At 41.5% G+C, this 19,982-nt stretch overlaps 1 protein-coding gene across 1 annotated transcript in view; it reads left to right on the forward strand.

Annotated features, from left to right (window-relative positions):
- LOC128298218 (voltage-dependent calcium channel type A subunit alpha-1) overlaps positions 1 to 19,982 on the forward strand; it is an 86,321-nt gene that overhangs the window by 47,475 nt on the left and 18,864 nt on the right. Inside the window, exons 4-23 of the mRNA XM_053033963.1 lie at positions 2,458 to 2,640; positions 2,748 to 3,020; positions 4,116 to 4,216; positions 5,037 to 5,192; positions 5,267 to 5,487; positions 5,567 to 5,670; positions 6,576 to 6,691; positions 7,270 to 7,329; positions 8,274 to 8,378; positions 9,871 to 10,068; positions 10,137 to 10,351; positions 10,429 to 10,927; positions 10,961 to 11,093; positions 11,187 to 11,750; positions 11,825 to 11,968; positions 12,044 to 12,245; positions 12,370 to 12,534; positions 14,833 to 14,943; positions 18,084 to 18,167; positions 18,367 to 18,549. Coding sequence (XP_052889923.1) covers positions 2,458 to 2,640; positions 2,748 to 3,020; positions 4,116 to 4,216; positions 5,037 to 5,192; positions 5,267 to 5,487; positions 5,567 to 5,670; positions 6,576 to 6,691; positions 7,270 to 7,329; positions 8,274 to 8,378; positions 9,871 to 10,068; positions 10,137 to 10,351; positions 10,429 to 10,927; positions 10,961 to 11,093; positions 11,187 to 11,750; positions 11,825 to 11,968; positions 12,044 to 12,245; positions 12,370 to 12,534; positions 14,833 to 14,943; positions 18,084 to 18,167; positions 18,367 to 18,549 — 3,817 coding nt within the window. The remainder of the gene's footprint in view (positions 1 to 2,457; positions 2,641 to 2,747; positions 3,021 to 4,115; positions 4,217 to 5,036; positions 5,193 to 5,266; positions 5,488 to 5,566; positions 5,671 to 6,575; positions 6,692 to 7,269; positions 7,330 to 8,273; positions 8,379 to 9,870; positions 10,069 to 10,136; positions 10,352 to 10,428; positions 10,928 to 10,960; positions 11,094 to 11,186; positions 11,751 to 11,824; positions 11,969 to 12,043; positions 12,246 to 12,369; positions 12,535 to 14,832; positions 14,944 to 18,083; positions 18,168 to 18,366; positions 18,550 to 19,982) is intronic.

The following is a 19,982-nucleotide window of genomic DNA, read 5'->3' on the forward strand; positions in this document are numbered from 1 at the left end:
CTTATGAAGGTTGCTGTATGATTCATGTTTCTGTGCTTTGTTGTTCGTATAAAATCGTTAATACTTGATTACACATTGCATACACAGAGGCGTTGTTTTTATGAAAATGACATTTACATATTTATGATACTATCCCATCCTTTCGACGAATATATTGTACAGCCTAATGCAGTTCTGCTGTGCGCAACGGTTGGCTTCAATGCAACCCATAAAAATCAATAAAAATTAATCATAAATCATTGCATAGCTTCAAGTGAGATATCTGACAAGAGGACGCAACTGTCGCTCCACCCGACTGGGAATCCACTGAACAGCAAATCGTTTGCTTGTGGATGGTTTGTGCTGTCTCGTGACTGAAGCCCATATCCGTGCGGTTCGTTTGTAAATCTCGTACGCTGTCGGTGTACCGGTGTCGCTTTGCTTCCTCGAGTACGTGGTTTCGCGTAATGGTTGTTGTGATTTGTATCAGGGGGACAAAACACCCGCCTGTCCCACCATCAGCCTGTAAGTTTTGCTTCGCGTTCGTGCAAAAACATTCAAAATAACAGGTACTTGGCAATAGTGCGCTCGTTTGTAGGCTAAGGTTCGCAATTTGCAACTTGTTTGAATCGAAACAAATGACTACGGCTTTATGGCCTCGGGCGTGAAACTTGCGTGTTCTGAGCAAACAAAGGTGGACCATTCGCGTATTGCTGGTGAGTCGTTTAATGGTGACACTAAACGATAGTTTCGCACCGTAAAGTAAAACCGTTCATCTCGAGAATACGTAAGAAGGCGAGCAGTAATGTTGCAGTAGTATGCAATAGTAGATTGAACGAAATCCCAGCGGCCATTTGTGACCCAGTTCCGTTTCCGCCTGCCTGCGCGGTTGATGAACTCTATTGCGGACTGTTGAGCTCCGACTGGAAAGCATAAAGCATCATTCTTTCCGTTCGCCGAGCGCATCCCGTGTAAGGCGCAGTGAGTTTGCATACATGCATGCAGCCATTGTTCACCGTGCTGCACTGCCAGTCTAAATTTATCCTGCCCAGATCGATGCAGCTCGGGCACTGCAATAGCGTCGACTAACGAAGTACGGCAGCCTCAGCCACAGCAGCCGTCTGATTATGGTGCTTTTAGCTGTTCCCCGAATGCTGATGAGCCGTTCTTCCCTTTCATCAGGAAAAGCTGATTGCTGCTGCACATCATCATCATCATCAATGTGGGCGTTTGCGTACCTGGCCAGTGCTTCAAGCATTCGACCTGATTTAATGCTAGCTAAACTATTGGATTGTACGAACCGCCCGGGTTCGGGGAGCAAAAAGGAGGAAAGGAAGTAGCAATTTCTCTTTACGGGTTTGTGCAAAAGTGGGTAGGATAATCTAGACCGGATCGGTCACCCTCTGCATAAGTAGATGATGTGCTGCAACAAAGGCAGATAGAATTAAGCTTCGATGCACATTTGATTTTTTCATTCAAAATCACTATCTGTATGCTGGGTGCGTACTAGTACTTGTGGTTTATCGTCATGTGGGTGTGTTTAGTGGTCGTAACGTTTACAGTCGTTACCACTAAATTTTGATTCAAAGTCACGCTATTTTTGACTGAGCATATTTTGTCTATTAGCTACTTTTATTTGTCTACAAGTGTGTATTCTAATGTTGCATTGATTAAGGACAACTAAATCGGGGCATGACAATTGGTAAACAAATGTTCATAAATATATGTATAATAAAGTTTAACTCTTTTTAGCCTTTGACTTCATACAGTTATTCACTGAATGCTGAAAGTTTTCTGAATTTAGAATTTAGATTATGAAGCGCGAACTTCAACTAACAGAAACTAATAAAAGCAAAGCGTTTTAGACTTTAACTATTCGAACCAGACTCCAAGCCCCTTTAAGTTATGAGAATTTAATAGAACTCCAGCTTAAAATTCTATTTCTGCATATTTTTATTAAACAATTAATAGTTTAAATGTGAAGAAGTAATAGCATAACTTTGACAAAATTGGAGGTGTTAAAAGATGTTGCCATTAAGGCAAATAACTGATGACTTTGCAGCAACGATTGTGTGCTGGATATTTATTATTTACCGAACTTAAGTCTCTCTAAACTGCAAACTGAAGAGTCGGTCACCTTGGCAAAAGAAAAACTTTTTGCAATAAAAGCTTACGGTGACTTCATCGTATTTATGAACAATAACATTTATGAAAATGAACATAAACATTATTTAGATATTAAGATTTAGGTTCAAACTTCGATCGTCCTGCATACATATGCACATTACATATGCAGAACTACAACAGTCCCAATTGATACGATAACAAATTCTTCACGCTGGACTGCGCGCAGAGAATCATCGTAATGTTTGCAAATTGCATACCATTAGGCGTATTTGAAACACAGAGCCCTTTTTGTATCCCCTTTAGCGCTAATACTTATCCTCCACTAATTCATCGTTCAAATGTATCTTACAGGTTAGCTGCGGCTCAAGAAGCGGCGCTCGCAGGTCAGACCTCGAACGGGACACAGTTTGGACGCAAAGGAGGCCACTATTTAGCTGATAGAATGGGTGGCCCCAGCAGTCAAGGGGGTCAGCCTCTGGCTGGAGGCGGACCCACCTCGTTATTTATTTTATCAGAGGACAACATCATTAGAAAGTAAGTACACGGTCGTAATGGGCCGCATTTCAAATCCAAAATCGTGGTGCTGCTGTTTTGCTAAAATTCGCGCATCCAATTTTCCCGAAACGCCCCAAATCCACCAGATACACACGATTCATAATTGAATGGCCTCCGTTCGAGTACGCTGTGCTGCTGACAATCATTGCCAATTGCGTGGTATTGGCTCTGGAGGAGCACTTACCTCATGGGGACAAGACGATACTTGCTCAGAAGCTGGAAAAAACGGAAGCATATTTTTTGGGCATCTTTTGCGTCGAAGCATCACTGAAGATCCTCGCCTTAGGGTTTGTTATGCACAAACACTCCTACCTCAGGAACATATGGAACATAATGGATTTTTTCGTCGTAGTTACGGGGTAAGTAGTCTGGCGGGTCGGATGGAACCGTGTTTTCATCGGGGAAAAGGAAATTCTTCTACATTTGCAGGAAAGCACTTGAGCTTCGCCGAAGAAGCGGTGAGCTCCCGTAATTCGCCCTAAATCTCCACTATAAGATTTCTCCCTGTATCTGTCGCTGCATAAAATGTAAATAATGCTCTATTAAAATGCCGATTTTGTTCATTCGCCACAGTTCAATGACTATTTTTGCTGAGGCCAACGTTGATGTTGATTTGCGAATGCTTCGATCATTTCGTGTTTTGCGGCCACTAAAGCTTGTTTCAAGGATTCCAAGTAAGCGAAGATGCCGGGAGTTTGCGTTTTCGTCACTGTCAATTAATTCTAGCAAAAAAATAAAACAATAGTTCTTCTAGTGGCCAGTTATAGTGCTAGACAAGTACGGTGTTTCTCACAAATCTTTTTTGCCAGTCGCGCGTGTATTGTTGGCTCTTCGTCGACCGAGTTGGTTGATGAGTGCCGCATTTATTTGCTACTAGTTGTGTTGCTCTTACTGTACAGCGGTTTGTCCTTTTATTATACGCTAGGAATAGTACCTAGGATGTAGTGGTTTTAGTTAAGCAGCCCAGCGCAACGCTACCGACCGTCATTGTGCTCGAATCCATGACCTAAGTATGTCAAGACCTGCTGATATGCAAAATCCATCGTAAACCGAAAGCATCGACAAGGTTGCAGACTAATGGGAAGAGGTGTAACTGGTTGGTGAGATTGACCTTAATAGGATCGGGACCCGCCGGAGGAGGTCAAGTGCGAAGCGAATCAAAATGAAATGCTTGATTGTGTTCGGATTCGTTTTTCGGCGGTCGTAAAAATTTCCATAATGTCGTTATTTCCGTCAGCTGAAACACTTGATTAACAATGGAGCGGGTTTCTGTTGAAGGCTGCGGTATATAGAACTAACATTAGGCAAACAATTCTGTAACGAAGCGTGTTACATAAATCTTAGTACAGCTCAATTTCTTCGCTTGCTTTCACGCCTTGCTAGCTGTAACTCATTCTCTTACTTAATGTCCTAACTGATCCTTATCTCATTTGGGATTGCTCTTGTTTTGCTAGATTCATCACATTGTTCCCCCAAAAGGGACCGGAAGTAGATCTGAGAACACTAAGGGCGATCCGTGTGTTAAGGCCCTTAAAATTAGTTTCTGGAATTCCTAGTGAGTAGTCAACTAGCTGCCGACATCGTTGGCCAACTTAGAAATAGTACACAATGTGTTAAACCATTCTTTGTTTGATTTGTAGTTTATTGCATAATTTAACATTAATTGTGTGATTAGAAATATGATTTGTTTCTTTTTTTAGTATTAGAACGTACATAATCATCAATTAACAATCAACATTTTTTTGAATAAGTGTGGTAGTTTTATCCTTGAGCATTGATTTTATTTTTAGCTCATAGCCCGAAGATATGCAATATATAAAATGCGTCATCAGCAGTCACCCAACTATGGTATACACATTCATCATCGAACAAAATATATTGCAAACCTTCAGGCGTTAAGCATCTAAGGCAATGAGTCCTTGGTGGTAGCCGTTTTATTACCACACCCGTAGAGTTGATTATGGTTACTGAAACTATAAAAAAGCTTTGACATTTGTGTAATATCCAGTAAACTTTACTTACCAGTATGTGTTCAAAAAAGGTTGAAGCATAGTTGATTTTTAGCAGTTTTTTTTTTTAAGCATAAGTTATGTAGAATGGTAAATCACTTGTAAAAGCTTGTTAAAAATAACAAACAAAAAAATGTCACAGCCAAACGATTCAATTTTTCGTTTGCAAACGTCTATTAGCTTCGTTTGCATATTTGCCTGGATGTATGCAAATCGTACAACAAAATTGCATATGTGACATTTGTTTTGTTATTTTTAACAAGGATATTTGTGCAGTGTAGAAAGCAGAATGGTAAACTCAATCAAAAATACTAACATGCTGTTCTCTTTCTCTCCTTTCTGTTAATCGACAATGCGCTCACCCAGGTTTACAGGTAGTCTTAAAATCAATCATCAAAGCCATGGCACCATTGCTGCAGATAGGCTTGTTGGTCTTGTTTGCAATTGTTATCTTTGCAATCATAGGCTTAGAATTTTACTCCGGTGCGCTGCACAGGAGTTGTTATAGCTTAGAGGATATCTGTAAGTATTTACACGCGTATGCACCGTATGACCCAATTCCATTTACATGCTGTACCGCGTTCCACCCTTTCCAGCGCAAATTGTGAAAGAGGGCGAATTTCCTACGCCTTGCAATGCAGATAACGATACGATAGCACCGACCGGTGCGTACGTCTGCAACAGCAGCGACAGCACCTGCATTGAGCAGTGGGAAGGGCCCAACTTTGGCATCACTAGCTTCGATAATATCGGTTTCGCCATGTTAACCGTATTCCAATGCATCACCATGGAGGGCTGGACGGCGATACTGTACTGGGTAGGTGATCTTTTGCTCGAACACATTGCTGCGGTCTCACGCAACCCCAGTGGCCTAACCGTTTCTTCTCCCCATCCAGACGAACGATGCGCTCGGTTCGACGTTTAATTGGATCTACTTCGTGCCGCTCATCGTGCTGGGGTCCTTTTTCATGCTTAATCTAGTTCTCGGTGTGCTCAGCGGGTAGGTACAATGTCTCGCCAATGTGCGGAAGACGCGCTTACCAGGCGCGCCATCGGACCAAACGGCAATCTTCAACCGACCGGCATTGCGTGGATGTGTTACTGATTTTATTCCGCATCTTACTATGCGATTCGATCTTGTTGTGTTCTATCTATCTTTTTTTTTTCAAACATCTACAACTCACAACATTTACGTACCTCTTTATTTGATGTAATGTGCCAAATTGTGTTGCCTCTTCCCATTTCACCTGGTTTACGTCCCACCTGGTTCTGCGCGGCACCACGGCAGAGAGTTTTCCAACGAAAGAGGACGCGTTGAGCGACAGGCTCAATTTCACAAGTGTCGCTCCAGGCAAATGTTTGTCGAAGCAATGACATCCTATCTCGACTGGATTACTCAAGCAGGTTTTAAAATTGATTTTTCTCGATTTCCCGAACCAGATCCGTCGGCTTCGCGTAGCACGCTCGAACGATCTGCCTGCCTACCCTCCAAACCCCCCAAAAATAACCTCCCCCTGCAGGACCACTCTCACCCTTTTTTCCCACCCACCACCCCCGTATGTTTTGATACCATCCCCAAAAAGCCCCCTTTTCAGTTGATTCCTGTCTTTAGTTTCTTTTATCTGCCCTGTAAATGGCCCTTGCCTGCTCTTACAGCAGTATGCGTTTTGCGACAGAATCAAATACGTTTGTTTGTTCTAAAACTACTACCGTGCTTTTATGTGGCGAGCTTCGAATGCAACCAAAATCAAACAGAAAAACAATATCGAAACGCCAACGTAACCACGGTCGGAAATCTTTATTTCGCCTGTCTGTTGTTGTGTTTGTTTCGGTTTGTTCTTGTTTTGTTTGTTTGTTACTCTTCCTACTATTACAACCATTTATCTCCCGATTTTCCTCCCGTAGAGAGTTTGCAAAGGAGAGGGAAAAAGTAGAAAACCGCCAAGAGTTTCTGAAGCTACGTAGGCAACAGCAGCTAGAAAAAGAACTAAACGGCTACGTCGAGTGGATTTGTAAAGCGGGTAGAGTATTGCTATTGTTTCGGCTTGTGCATGCAACATCCTGTTCGAACGAACATCCCGCTCATCCGCAGCATCTCCTTCCTTATCTCCCCCCTCATCCACCTACCCCACAAGTGGGACATACGAAGGGCCCAAAACACACGCCCTGATGGAGGCGCCCAGTATCCTATGTCCCACCGAAGTGACTCTCACCTCACCGACCCCCTGCCCTCCCCTTTGCACGTCATCCACCCTCGGGAATCTTGCACGAATTCCTATCCCAGTTCGGCTCGCACCCCGTACCATCGGTTTCCCCGTACGCTGAGCGACTGCGGAGCGCCTACTAATTGGCTTACTAATTACTCTCGTCATTTTATTCTCCCATTTCAACGACACCCATTGCAACTCTCGATACATACGAACACACATACACACACACTAACCAACACACGCATACGTATTTCGTCTGTTCGTGCGAATGTGCGCCCCCATCTTGGACCACCGTATCATGACCTCCATCTGGAAAATGGAACAATCCGTCATCTTGCACCTCCCTAATGCTCGAACACAAACACACACACCACCATAATCAAACACAGAGGAAGTAATCCTGGCCGAGGAGCGCACCACCGAGGAGGAACGGTTGCACATCATGGAAGGTTCGTAGCCCATTGTATGTGATCCTTTTGTAGTTCTGTTTGCCCTATCGCTCATCCTATATTACCGTACATCGATCCTTCCGCACCGCTATCGAAGCACACGAATACAATTAAGCTGCATCCGCAATTCGCGATTAGCTGGTGGGAGAGGGGGGTAGACACGAATCGGTACGAATTATGGCATCGGATTTATACCGGTTCGGTTCACCGCAGCACATGAAACAATTCAGGGAAACTAGAACAAATCCACCGCATGCTCACGCACCGTCCCAGTACCGCGTAGCACCCTGCGTTCGTGCGCGGGGAAAACTCCACTTCATCCATTCCGTGAAATTGGACACCTGCCACCGGGACGACACGTGTGCCGTATGCGCCTGGTATTGCACAAACAAATACCAAAAACCCCCGGCATACTTCGCATGCGCCGCCGGCAGTGCTCCAAACCGATGCCGAGCGACCCGTTACAGCCGCTTGCGATCGGGGTTTGGAACGGAGCGGTAGTTTACTTACACCTACACCATCAACCATCACCGAGATGAACAACAACCGCGGATGAACTGCACCGCCTGATGAACGGTTTTCCACGGGTGTTCACGCTTATCACGTGAGCCTGTGCTCGTGCGAACCGTTCCGGGCGTACGTGTGTGCGTGTTGTTATTTTGCGCGCGCGAAAAACGCACCCTTTGGGAGAGCTTATCAACCATGAGAGTGAGCGAATGTGAGAGTGAGAGAATTTTTACGGCGCTTGGCGTTTGTTGTCAGATGGAAAACAAAACAAAAGTAAAAAAAAGCGTTTTACCGTTTTTGCCACTCCATAACATCTGGTTTTGTTCATTCTTTGCTTCCTTTCTTTCCTGCTGCTAACAGCTCACTTGATTAATACAATTTTCTTTGCTTTCTATGCGCAACACTGTGCCGGTCTGCCTGCTACCGATCATACACAGCCCGGAGGCGTGCTGCTGCCAAGCGGAAAAAGCTGAAAAATCTCGGCAAATCCAAATCTACCGACACCGAGGAGGATGATCCGGATGATGATTGTGGTGATGACGGTAACTTGATCAATTTTTCACAAGGGTTATATCTGTTCCCCCGTCATTACAACAGCACACTTACACAACAAAAACACTGCACACGCACACACACACAAAAAAGGATGGCTTTGTTTCAGCGGCCTTAATGTTGTCGCCTGAAAGTATGCAATCAACATGCATTACAAATGTTCCTTACCGTAGCTCTGTGGATAGTTTCATGGATCGGGTTTAACAAGGCTATCGTCCTGAAAGGACACGTAACACACATATCCCAACATACGTTACAACCTAACCAACATAACAAACACACCGAACAACACCACACACCACAACACTCTGTGACAGCTGCAAACGTGTTCTATCCATGTCCGTGATCGTGTTCCGTTTCGATTGGTTTTCTGTTTTGGGTGTTACTACTACTCTACTACTCTGTTTCTATCTGTCCGTTTGTTTGTTTTTCTTCTTGTGTCCCGTTTGTTTGTTGGGTTATCTTCATCTGTCTTTTCTATTTCATGTTGCATGCACTGTATCCCCATCGTCACGCGATCTGTCTCACAACGCTGTGCATTAAATGCTCGCTGAAAACCAAAACAAAAAAACCATAAACAAATCTTAAATAATGTTACGAAACAAATGCAAAAAAATAAAAACAATACCAAAAACTCTCCATGACTTCCGCGCGCAGTGTTTGTTCCAAAGCGCAAGAAAGGTAAAGGTACGGATGTGTCATTTATTTCACAATCAATTACTACGCTTCTTCGTAGGTGCTAGCGCATATGATATGCAAACTGTTTCCTTTCTGTAAAAAAAGCTAATGTAAATACCAGTGCCAATGTTTTGGGAAATGCTGACGTATTAGGTAAAGGTTTGCGGTTGTTCAGAAGCGCTTGTAGCAGAAATCATTCTCAGGATTCCAACTCATGGGAGTGTGATCGTCAAAGCATTGCGTACATTTAGCATATAATTTGTAGAGATTACACTGTTACACTATTAGCTTGTAATCGCAAAAAAGAGTAGTTAGGTATTATCGAAAGAGCTATATAAATTTAAGCATTCTGTAGCAGTAAACGAATCAAAAATATGTTTCCTCTCATCGGCAGACCACTGGTTTGAGTCGAGGATGTTTAACGCCTGAATGTATGCAAAACAGTTTTCATAGCAATATCAGTCTATGCAGGTCGTCATATGCTATATTTTTGCATACATTCAGGTGCACATTCTAATAGCTCACCTTAGTGATGTTTCACTCATCATCCAATCAAATCAGATGTTTCGTAACTCACTTATGGGATTTTACTCTGCTTTGTACAAATTTACTTAGAGTTGCAACTAAATACTTTTGCACTTAATTCATTTCGGATTGTAACATACGCATTTTTCATTTGCAATCATTCTCTAACAATTTGCCAACAGTAATGAAGTAGATTTAAACACCGCCTTGGTAGCCAGTAGGACGGTCCTTTCTTTCTGCGCCCAGTACTAATGCACTGTTTCTGCTTTATTCTTCCAGGATACCTTAAAGCCAAAGTGAAAACACAAGGGAAATGTAAAGGGTTCTGGAGGGCGGAGAAGCGATTCCGATTCTGGATTAGGCACACGGTGAAAACGCAGTGGTTCTACTGGTTCGTCATAGTGCTGGTCTTTTTCAACACCGTCTGCGTGGCGGTCGAACACTATGGACAGCCGAACTGGTTGACACAGTTTTTGTGTAAGCCTTTGCAAACAGCTTGCTGTATTGGTGTGTTGCGTTATTAATGAATGTCTTCCTGATTTTAGATTACGCGGAGTATGTGTTCCTCGGACTGTTCATGATGGAGATGTGGATCAAGATGTATGCACTGGGGCCAAGAATATACTTCGAGTCATCCTTCAACCGGTTCGATTGTGTCGTCATCAGTGGGTCGATATTCGAGGTGGTGTGGTCAGAGGTGAAGGGAGGATCGTTCGGTTTGTCTGTGCTGAGAGCATTACGCTTGCTGCGAATATTTAAGGTAACATTGTTTGGGATGTGCACATCTGCCAAGAGACGGAGTTGGTCAACAAAATGGTGGTATGGTCTCTGTTTCAGGTCACCAAGTACTGGTCCTCGCTTCGTAATCTTGTCATCTCGCTGCTCAATTCAATGAGATCCATCATTTCGTTGCTGTTCTTGTTGTTCCTGTTCATACTGATCTTCGCGCTGCTCGGCATGCAGCTGTTTGGTGGTCAGTTCAACCTGCCCGACGGTACACCGCCAACGAACTTCAACACGTTTCCAATCGCGCTGCTGACCGTGTTCCAAATTCTCACCGGCGAAGATTGGAATGAAGTCATGTACCAGGGCATCGAGTCGCAGGGCGGCCACAAGAAGGGCATGATCTACTCGCTCTACTTCATCATTCTGGTGCTGTTCGGTAACTACACACTGCTGAACGTATTCTTGGCTATCGCTGTCGACAATTTGGCCAACGCACAGGAGTTAACCGCCGCCGAGGAGGAGCAACTGGAGGAGAACAAGGAAAAACAGCAGATGGAGCTGGACAAGGAAATGGAAGCGCTGCAGATGCAAACGGACGGGTCGCCGCCACGTGTGGAAGTGTCGTCTCCATCGCCCACTAGAGGCAACGGTAGCGGTGGTAGCACAAAAGGAAAGAAAAAGGAGGAAGACAAGGAGGAGGACGACGATGAGATACCGGATGGGCCAAAACCGATGCTGCCATACTCATCCATGTTTGTGCTGTCTCCAACTAACCCGTAAGTATATGCAATTCGGCCTTTAACCGTAGAGTCTTTCAGGATTGTCCGACAAGGATTCTGTTGACCTTAAACGTACGTTCTTCTTTCCAGTATACGTTGTGCGGCCCATTGGGTAGTAAATCTACGATACTTTGACTTCTTCATCATGGTCGTTATCTCACTGTCATCGATCGCACTAGCCGCCGAGGATCCCGTCGAGGAAGACTCGCCCCGCAACAAAATACTCAACTTCTTCGATTACGCCTTTACCGGCGTGTTTACGATCGAGATGTTGCTCAAGATCGTCGATCTCGGCGTTATACTGCACCCGGGCAGCTATCTGCGCGAGTTCTGGAACATTATGGACGCCGTGGTCGTTATCTGTGCTGCCGTCAGCTTCGGCTTTGACATGACCGGCAGCAGTGCCGGTCAGAACCTTTCCACAATCAAATCGTTACGGGTGTTGCGCGTGCTGCGTCCGCTGAAAACAATCAAACGTGTGCCAAAGCTGAAGGCAGTGTTTGATTGCGTGGTCAACTCGCTCAAGAACGTCATCAACATCCTGATCGTTTACATACTGTTCCAGTTCATCTTTGCCGTCATCGCGGTACAGCTGTTCAATGGGAAGTTTTTCTACTGCACCGACGACAGCAAGCATACGAGCGAAGAGTGCAAGTACGTACGAGGATGAGTCAGTGGCTGGATGCAGTGTTTCACAGTGTTCGTGTTTTGCTCCTTATTCCTTCCAGGGGCCACTTTTTCGTGTATGATGGTGCTGATCAACTGCCACGAAGGGAACCAAGGGAGTGGAAGACACAAAGCTTCCACTACGACAATGTGGCAACCGCCATGTTAACATTGTTCGCCGTACAAACGGGCGAAGGCTGGCCTCAGTATGCACTTAATGTTTTGCTATTCCTTGCTTGCTGCTTGCTGATCTTTGCTCTCTCACTGCCTTTCTCTTCCAGAGTGCTCCAAAACTCGATGGCCGCTACCTACGAAGACAAGGGTCCAATCCAAAACTTTCGAATAGAAATGTCCATATTCTACATAGTGTACTTCATAGTGTTTCCATTCTTCTTTGTTAACATATTCGTGGCCTTGATTATCATTACATTCCAAGAGCAAGGTGAAGCGGAACTACAGGACGGTGAGATAGATAAAAATCAGGTAAAACAACCCGTTAACACATGCTTTGCGTGTTGTAAATAATCGACCGGAAGGTTAGAATGCGAACATCTCTTATTAAACAATTACTCTCTCTCTCGAAACAAACCGTCTTATACACTTCCAGAAATCGTGCATAGACTTTACGATAGGTGCTAGGCCTCTGGAGCGTTACATGCCAAACAAGCGGAATAGTTTTAAATACAAGGTGTGGCGCATCGTCGTCTCGACGCCATTCGAGTACTTTATAATGATGCTGATCGTGTTCAATACGCTACTGCTGATGATGAAGGTGCGTATGTGGTTCTGTAGTTAATTTCCGCTTTTATGTTCTACCTTCAATGTCCCCCTCTGGTGGGAGAACGTCCCTGTCCCGGCCCCATCTTTGATACGATGTGCAAACTAACTCAAGCTCTAGTGATTATAGCAGGAACATCATAAATCTTATTGCCTTTACCAAAAATGAGTTGCAGTTGAAGTGAGGGAGGCAATTGCCAAACACCTTCCCATCTACCGTTTCCCGTTGGACGTTTCCAACTCCATACGCTTTCGCAGGACTTCTTTCTGGCTTTTGGTCGAAATCATAAAAAGAAGAAAATGTTCCACTCGTCAAAGAAAAACACGCTCAATGCAACCACATACACATGATGAAATGTATATACTAGGAACTGTCAAACATTTCCTTCCCCGCTCTGAGTATACTAGCTCAGCCTGTATTGTGATGATAGGGATAACAGTTCACAGTTTGATATCTCCGTTGAAGTGTAGCTATGGTTTTTCGTTTCCGTTTTAACTATTGATTTAGTTTCCTGTTTGTGGTTTCTAATTTAATGTTGAACCTTTTTTACTTCGTAAGTCGCACGTCTTGTATAGCATGATTTGTTGTGATGGTTTGTGGTGTTACTGTGCACCGTTTTTGTATGCGCATGTGTTTCGTTTTCGTTTACCTTTATTTGTTGTATATCTATATTATACGGTGTTTAATGCACGATTTTGCAAGAATTTGTTTTCACTATTGTGTACATACGTTCTATTGTTTGTTTTACTTTTGCCGCATGACGAAACATAATTTGCATGTAAACAATATAAACTTGTTGTTATTAATTGCAACTAAAAGAAATCTAAAAACTCGAGCAATACTTATGAAAAAAAAAAACAACAAAAGATTTGGCTTTTGTTTGTGTGAAACTTGTCGCAAATTTACGCGATGACGTAATCTATCAGAAAAAGAAATAATCGCATGCGTTGCATTGTACAACGAATTTATTGCTTGTGTTATATTTGTTCTAAAAAGCAATTCGATATGATTTTTAACCTAATTCATATAGCAGCATGATAGTTGATCTTCATTTACCATATATTATTTTGCACAACATGCAAAACATGGCCTGTGTGTTTGTATGTATTATGTAGCTGTAATGCATTTAATAGTAAAGTATTACGTCCGTTGTTACCGTTTGCATGCAAGTTTGCTAACGCAAATGTGCCTCACTGTTTTGTGTTTTGGAATGCATTTTGCACCTGTGTTTGTTTTCTTTTGTTTACTTCCATTCGATGTGTGTGCGTGTGCCCGTTTCGGTTCGAAATGCACAAGACGTGCAAACGTACCGATTTCGAATCGGTTGTTGTTTCCTTGTGATTTCACAAACTGTCTTTCCTTATTGGCATGATAACTGTAAGCTGCACTTCCCCGTCACCCTATCAAACTTTGTCCGCACCGATGTACCATCCTGTTTGTACGAATGCATTGCGATGCGTCCGCAATTCGGCGCCATTCATCATAGCATCCTTCGTGCAAGCATGTTTCCACAAACACACATACACAGGCACTGCCACTGCATCTGCATCTTCCTAGCACGCGTTGGAACACGAGTTCTACCGACTACTGTACCTCGTGGTCCGCCACCACCATCATTGTACTGTACGTTTCGTGTGAATGTTGCCGCTGTGTCGCGTGCGTGTGTTGTAAGCGTGCATCTTAGGGTTCGTTTTTCGACATGTGACATAATTTTACACAGTCATCCATTCATACGCCATTCAATTTTACTCCATCACAAAAGTCATACACAACATTCTACGAATTTTCGACTGCATCGTGTTGCAATATTCACCCGGGGTCTGAATGTTATGATGTCTGAACAGGCGTATTGCCAAAACCCAGTTTTACTAGACTAAATCTTAACCTAATTTTATGATTCGCCACCGAAGATTCCATTCACATTCCAGAATGTTTAATTGAAGCAAGAGCTGAAAAAAAAACCGTGCTGACAGCAAGAGATTTTCTTAGCGATTATTGCAGGACGTTTTTATTTCGATTGTCTCAACAGCAAAACAAAGTTACTTTCCCATATACGTCCTGTGTGTTCTTGTTAAGCGCCATGCTATTTTTTGTTTTGTTTTTTCGCCAGCCTCCCTTTTCTAGCGCTCGAATCTTCCCCTCTGCCCCGTTTCCCCCTTTGACCATACCTTCGGACTGCTCTTTTCAATAATGTCAAATTGTTTGGTTTGTTTTCTTTTCCGTGTCTACTGTGAATGTTTTCTTTTAATGCTCAAATTAACACAACCATTATACGACTTACCCTATGCGCAGTATCACAATCAAGGAAAAGAGTTTGAGAAATCGTTAAAATATCTCAACATGGGATTTACCGGGATGTTTAGTGTTGAAACGATACTGAAAATAATAGGATTTGGCGTAAAGGTGGGTATACTGGTAAACGGCGGACGGCTCATTGGGGCGCACAATGCAACTTGGTTTGGTTTCTATTCTCAATGAGCTTATATTAATCTGCATTTCGCTATAATCCATTCCTTCTGTTTCTTTGCCACATCTCACAGCGCATTTGTTTGGTTTTATGAACGTTCATCACATTTCTTTTCATTACAATCATTATTATACAATTATTCACCAATCACAGCAAAGGTTTGATAAGCTTCGTCGTGTTTGAAAAGTCTCATAAGCAAGGTAAGTGTTGCATGACTTGTTTTTTTAACTTTTGACAGCTGCGGTGCAACATATTGCGGTGAACATCCCATTAATCTTGGCCTTGGTAAGTGAACTTACCTTAGTTTTGTTTGTTAACAATAATTGCAATCATTGTCAACGAAGTTTCTTTGCTGCTCCAGGTAAGTGCTTGCTTCACTACATTTTGATTGCTGTTAGTTACCCAAACTTCACGTTAAAGAATCTTTTCAGACGATAATGAAGGATATCAAACCTTTGCTCACATTTGTTCATTTTTATGATGGATTTATTTTATTTATTATTTATTTAGCTTATTTATATTTTATATAGCTGCTAGATAGCCAAAAGGCGATTAACGTTATTATATTTTCTAATGACATTCTAAGCATATATTACTACTTTTTTTAAATTGTAAACACACCTTTTGTGCTAGACTCTTCTAAAAGGTCTGTTGAAAATGATTTCGGATAAATGATAAAATTTTTGTTTTGTGCTACTGTGATAATTTCCTTACTTTCCGATATGTTTATTTTTCGTACCTAAAATTACATTTTGAAGTAGTTTCATTTTATTTTAAATAACATCGTCATAATTTCATCGCATGTTAGACAGTCAAACAGCAATAAAAAAAACGCATCAGATAGCATGAAATACAGCAAGCCAACGTATTATTTGAGTATTGCGTTCGTCGCTTCGTGACATTGAAGTCACTGTACCCGTCGCATGATTCATTGTGGCGCTCTTTATGCAGCATGTTTCACCAAGGTGGAGAAAGGAACGGAAAGAACAATTAAGTGGTATTGTGGTAGCCATATATTTAAAAAGCTTAAATATTCAACACACCTTTCCTTTCTCCATCTTCAAGTTTATCATTTGTGTGTTTATTTGCCCGTTTGCATGTGCATGCTTCACGTAAACTATGCAATGTAGAGGAATAGGCATCTTGGCATGCATAATTGCATGTTGCATCATTCGAATCTTGTGTTATATCAAAATCTAACCTCACTGTCCGAAAAATATGCCCGACTCAAACGCACCACTGTTTTAATCAGCTTGAACGAAAACAGCTACTTTTTCTGTGTCACCTTATCAATGTTTATGGTTTTTTGTTTTATTTTCTGCTGCTCTGAAATTGGTTTCCTATTTTCATTTTGGTTTATTGTGGAAAGGATAACAAAGTGCATGTTATAAGTGATTGTATCGTTTTTTTTATCTTTAATTATTGTTATTTTCTGTTGTTGTTTTTTCCATTTCTCTGCAATTGGGTACTCAACGGATGATTTTCGCTGGAAGTTTTGCAAAGTGACAAGATCGTTTAATGATTATTGGAAAACGTAAATCAAGGCCCGCAGTGATAAAAATTTAGTGCAAAATGCATACCCCAGTTAAATTGTTGTACCATCCCTGCTTCCGTTTTATTAACTGAAACATTACTACCAGATTTGCTGATTTGCCACCCCTGTTCCTTCCTGCAGTTTCACGATGCGCCAACGACACTGATTGATATTCTGAGCTTCATGAATTTGGTATTCACGTTCTTCTTTTTACTGGAAACTATTATGAAACTTATCGCTTATGGATGTAAGGTTGGTACCAGCGTCACCATCAGCCGTCCGATGAATCATCAAACGAAAACAAACCAAAAGCCTTTAACCCTCAAAGAATACCAAAACTTCCCAAACAAGGGCAAATCGATACTTGCATCATCTTATGTTGTTGCTTAATATGTAATATTAATTTCTTTCTTTCACGGTGTCTTACTGTTTTTGTTTTCGTTTCGTCGATAACAACCATAAACTTAACGACATATTTGCTGTTACCTTACTAACAGACGAAGGGTATTATCAATATGAACGATCATGAACTCTCTTTTTTACGTTTTAAACCATCATGTTGCGGTGTGTGTCAGAGGAAAACAAAAAAGAAATCATTTAAAAAGCATTTTCTGTTCCCTTTACAAATTTACTCACCCTAATCTCTGTATATCTCTCTCTCTCTCGTAACGCTGCTCGTAGTCAACCCATTTCCTCATTATTAGTACTTCATGCCATTTGTCATAGTTGGATTAGTTTCATTATTTGTTTTCGCTATTCTTGCCCTCACGCTCATGTACGTTAGTTTTAATGGTAGTACAGATCAAACAAACCAGCAAGCAAATTTAAACATCAATGTTCATAGATAATCTACTCTTGAATCGTTTCCATCTTTAACCTTTACAGCTAACGTTTTCTTTTGGGTTGTTCGATATTTTTGTACATTTTTCTACCGTTTCTAATATGTTAGTATGTTGGCTAGATCCGTTGACTACATCCGGCCGGACAGTCGATTAGGTTTTAGTTTTAGAAAACAAAGCTCATTCAACGAAGCCTTGTTCGATTTTGATTTCTTCGTACTGTATACAAAGTTTGTTTCCCTTACATTAATTCCTCGTTTATATCACCTCTGTTTGATGCCTACGAATCGGATTTTGATTTTCTTGTTTTTTTTTTTGCATACTTTGCTTGATCTATTTTCACATTCTACAAACTACTTTGTCGAACAGTGTATCACTTTTGCGTTTTTAGTAGATGATGTAGTCATCGTGGAAGCTACCACTAGACGGTTAATGATTGTTTCGTTTGTTCATTTCGTTATCTGTTTTCGTTTCATCATTAACGATTGGTATTTACATAAAACAAATCATTTACTCAAGTCATCTTTTCAAATATTCTTCATGCTCATGAACGCACTTTCTTTTTCGTTCCACTTCACCTCATGTACTAATTCTGTTATCATTCTTTTTTTCTCATTTTCTTTCTTAATATTAAAAAAACTTTAAAAATCCACCACTAATCATATGCGTGCATAAAACGCCGGTTCTATTCCCTATCGAGCAGAATTTTTTCAAGGACCCTTGGAATATATTCGATTTTATAACAGTTATCGGAAGTATTATCGACGCTTTAGTTCTAGAATTAGGGGTAAGTAAGTCTACGGAAGTAGTTTAACATTTTTTTTTCTACATGTTTTTTATCTGTACACACGTAGAGCAGTTCTGCTGTTGGTGGTGGTCGTAAAATTGTATCATGACTGAAAAACTTAACCTTCTTTCTTCTTTTCTTCCATTTATCTTGCTTTTCTTCTCTTTTCTTCCCTTGTAAACAACAACAATAATAACAGGAAAACTCCTTCAACGTTGGATTCCTAAGACTGTTTCGTGCTGCACGATTAATCAAACTACTGCGACAAGGTTATACAATACGTATATTACTTTGGACATTTGTTCAATCATTCAAAGCACTGCCATATGTCTGTTTGCTGATTGCCATGCTATTTTTTATCTACGCAATTATTGGCATGCAGGTATTTTTCCTCTTTAAACTTCGCTCAATAACAATATTTTACTTTGTTTTTATTTTAAAGAGTTTTATGTTTTGTTTAAAAGTTGATTTGTTTTTTTTTTTAATTTTTGTTACTATTGCAAACAAAATTTTAAGTCACATTATTTGTTTTATGTTTTCCTGCCACAATCAGGCCGTCTGCAAGAGATGTGTGATTTTAAATACTTTTTTGTTTGTTCTCTTAATGTTAAGAATCTGTTTTATAAGTTTCTCTTGCCAACAAACGTGATCAAACGGCAACAGCGTTTGTACTTTTATCAGCAGGAGCAAACAGGATGGGTCCGTTAGTGTTAGAATGTTTGTTCGTTTTCGGATGTTCTTCTTTCCGGTTCTACTTAGAATAGCTCAAAGCAATCAAATTACTTAACATTTTAGTTTCGTTTTACTCACTTCGTTCAAATAGAACAGTAAGGGCACTTAGTGCTTTCACGAATTACCGAATGTTTTTTTTCGTTTCTTCACACATTTAAGCAGAGACACAAGGCCTCTGACAGTGTCACAACTTTGTTGGCCATTTTTTTTAAAAGTAGAACAGTTATCATTAACAAGATATTCGTCTTCGTGCATTCATGGTCGCGTTATGAGAGTCATACCATCGGAAAAAAGGTTGAAATTTGTTTAGTTAACGTTAACGTCATTCGGTGGGATTTTGTTTCATACAAACGTAGACTACCAGATGGCATAGTGATAGGAGTTTGTTTTACCAAGCTGTTGCCCATTCGATTTTGTGTTTATGCGTCTCGTGCTATCAACATTTACACTATTTACCAACACAATGTGTGCCTACTACAATCCCAATTGCAACGCCGACACCGATTGACCGCCATCGTGTATCGTGGAATCGGAACCAAACGAACCAAACGATAACCTGCGCCATCGCATATGTTCATTGCTTACGCGCCTGCGTCACACATCTGCCATACCGGCTGCAGGTTTTTGGCAATATGAAGTTCGATCCCGACACCGCTCTGAACCGTCACAATAATTTTCAAACGTTTTTCGGCGCCTTGCTGCTGCTTTTTCGGTAATAATCCTTGCCAACCTGGTCCCCAAAAACTTACCACTCCACCGATACCGAACCCCACTAGAAAGATACACTTTGATATGCCCAAAAATTAAACCAATAGTTGAGCTAACTGCGCATACGTATTGCACAATGTTACAAAGCAAACTAATACACCCACAACTATACGAAAAAAGTTCAAACAATCAATACTACACACACTGGTCCCCCGTTAATCCCTTATAGTTGCAACGTTTACCAACCAAAGGCAAGATGACTGCCACACTCATTATGACTTTGGTTGTACATCTACCCTCTTGTATGTAAATGTTTTTTTATATATTATGGCGTACATTGCGAGTGTGTGTGTGTGTGTATCTGTGTGTGTATAT

The sequence above is a fragment of the Anopheles moucheti genome, chromosome 2 (assembly GCF_943734755.1).
Source record: "Anopheles moucheti chromosome 2, idAnoMoucSN_F20_07, whole genome shotgun sequence".
Taxonomy (NCBI): Eukaryota; Metazoa; Arthropoda; class Insecta; order Diptera; family Culicidae; genus Anopheles; species Anopheles moucheti.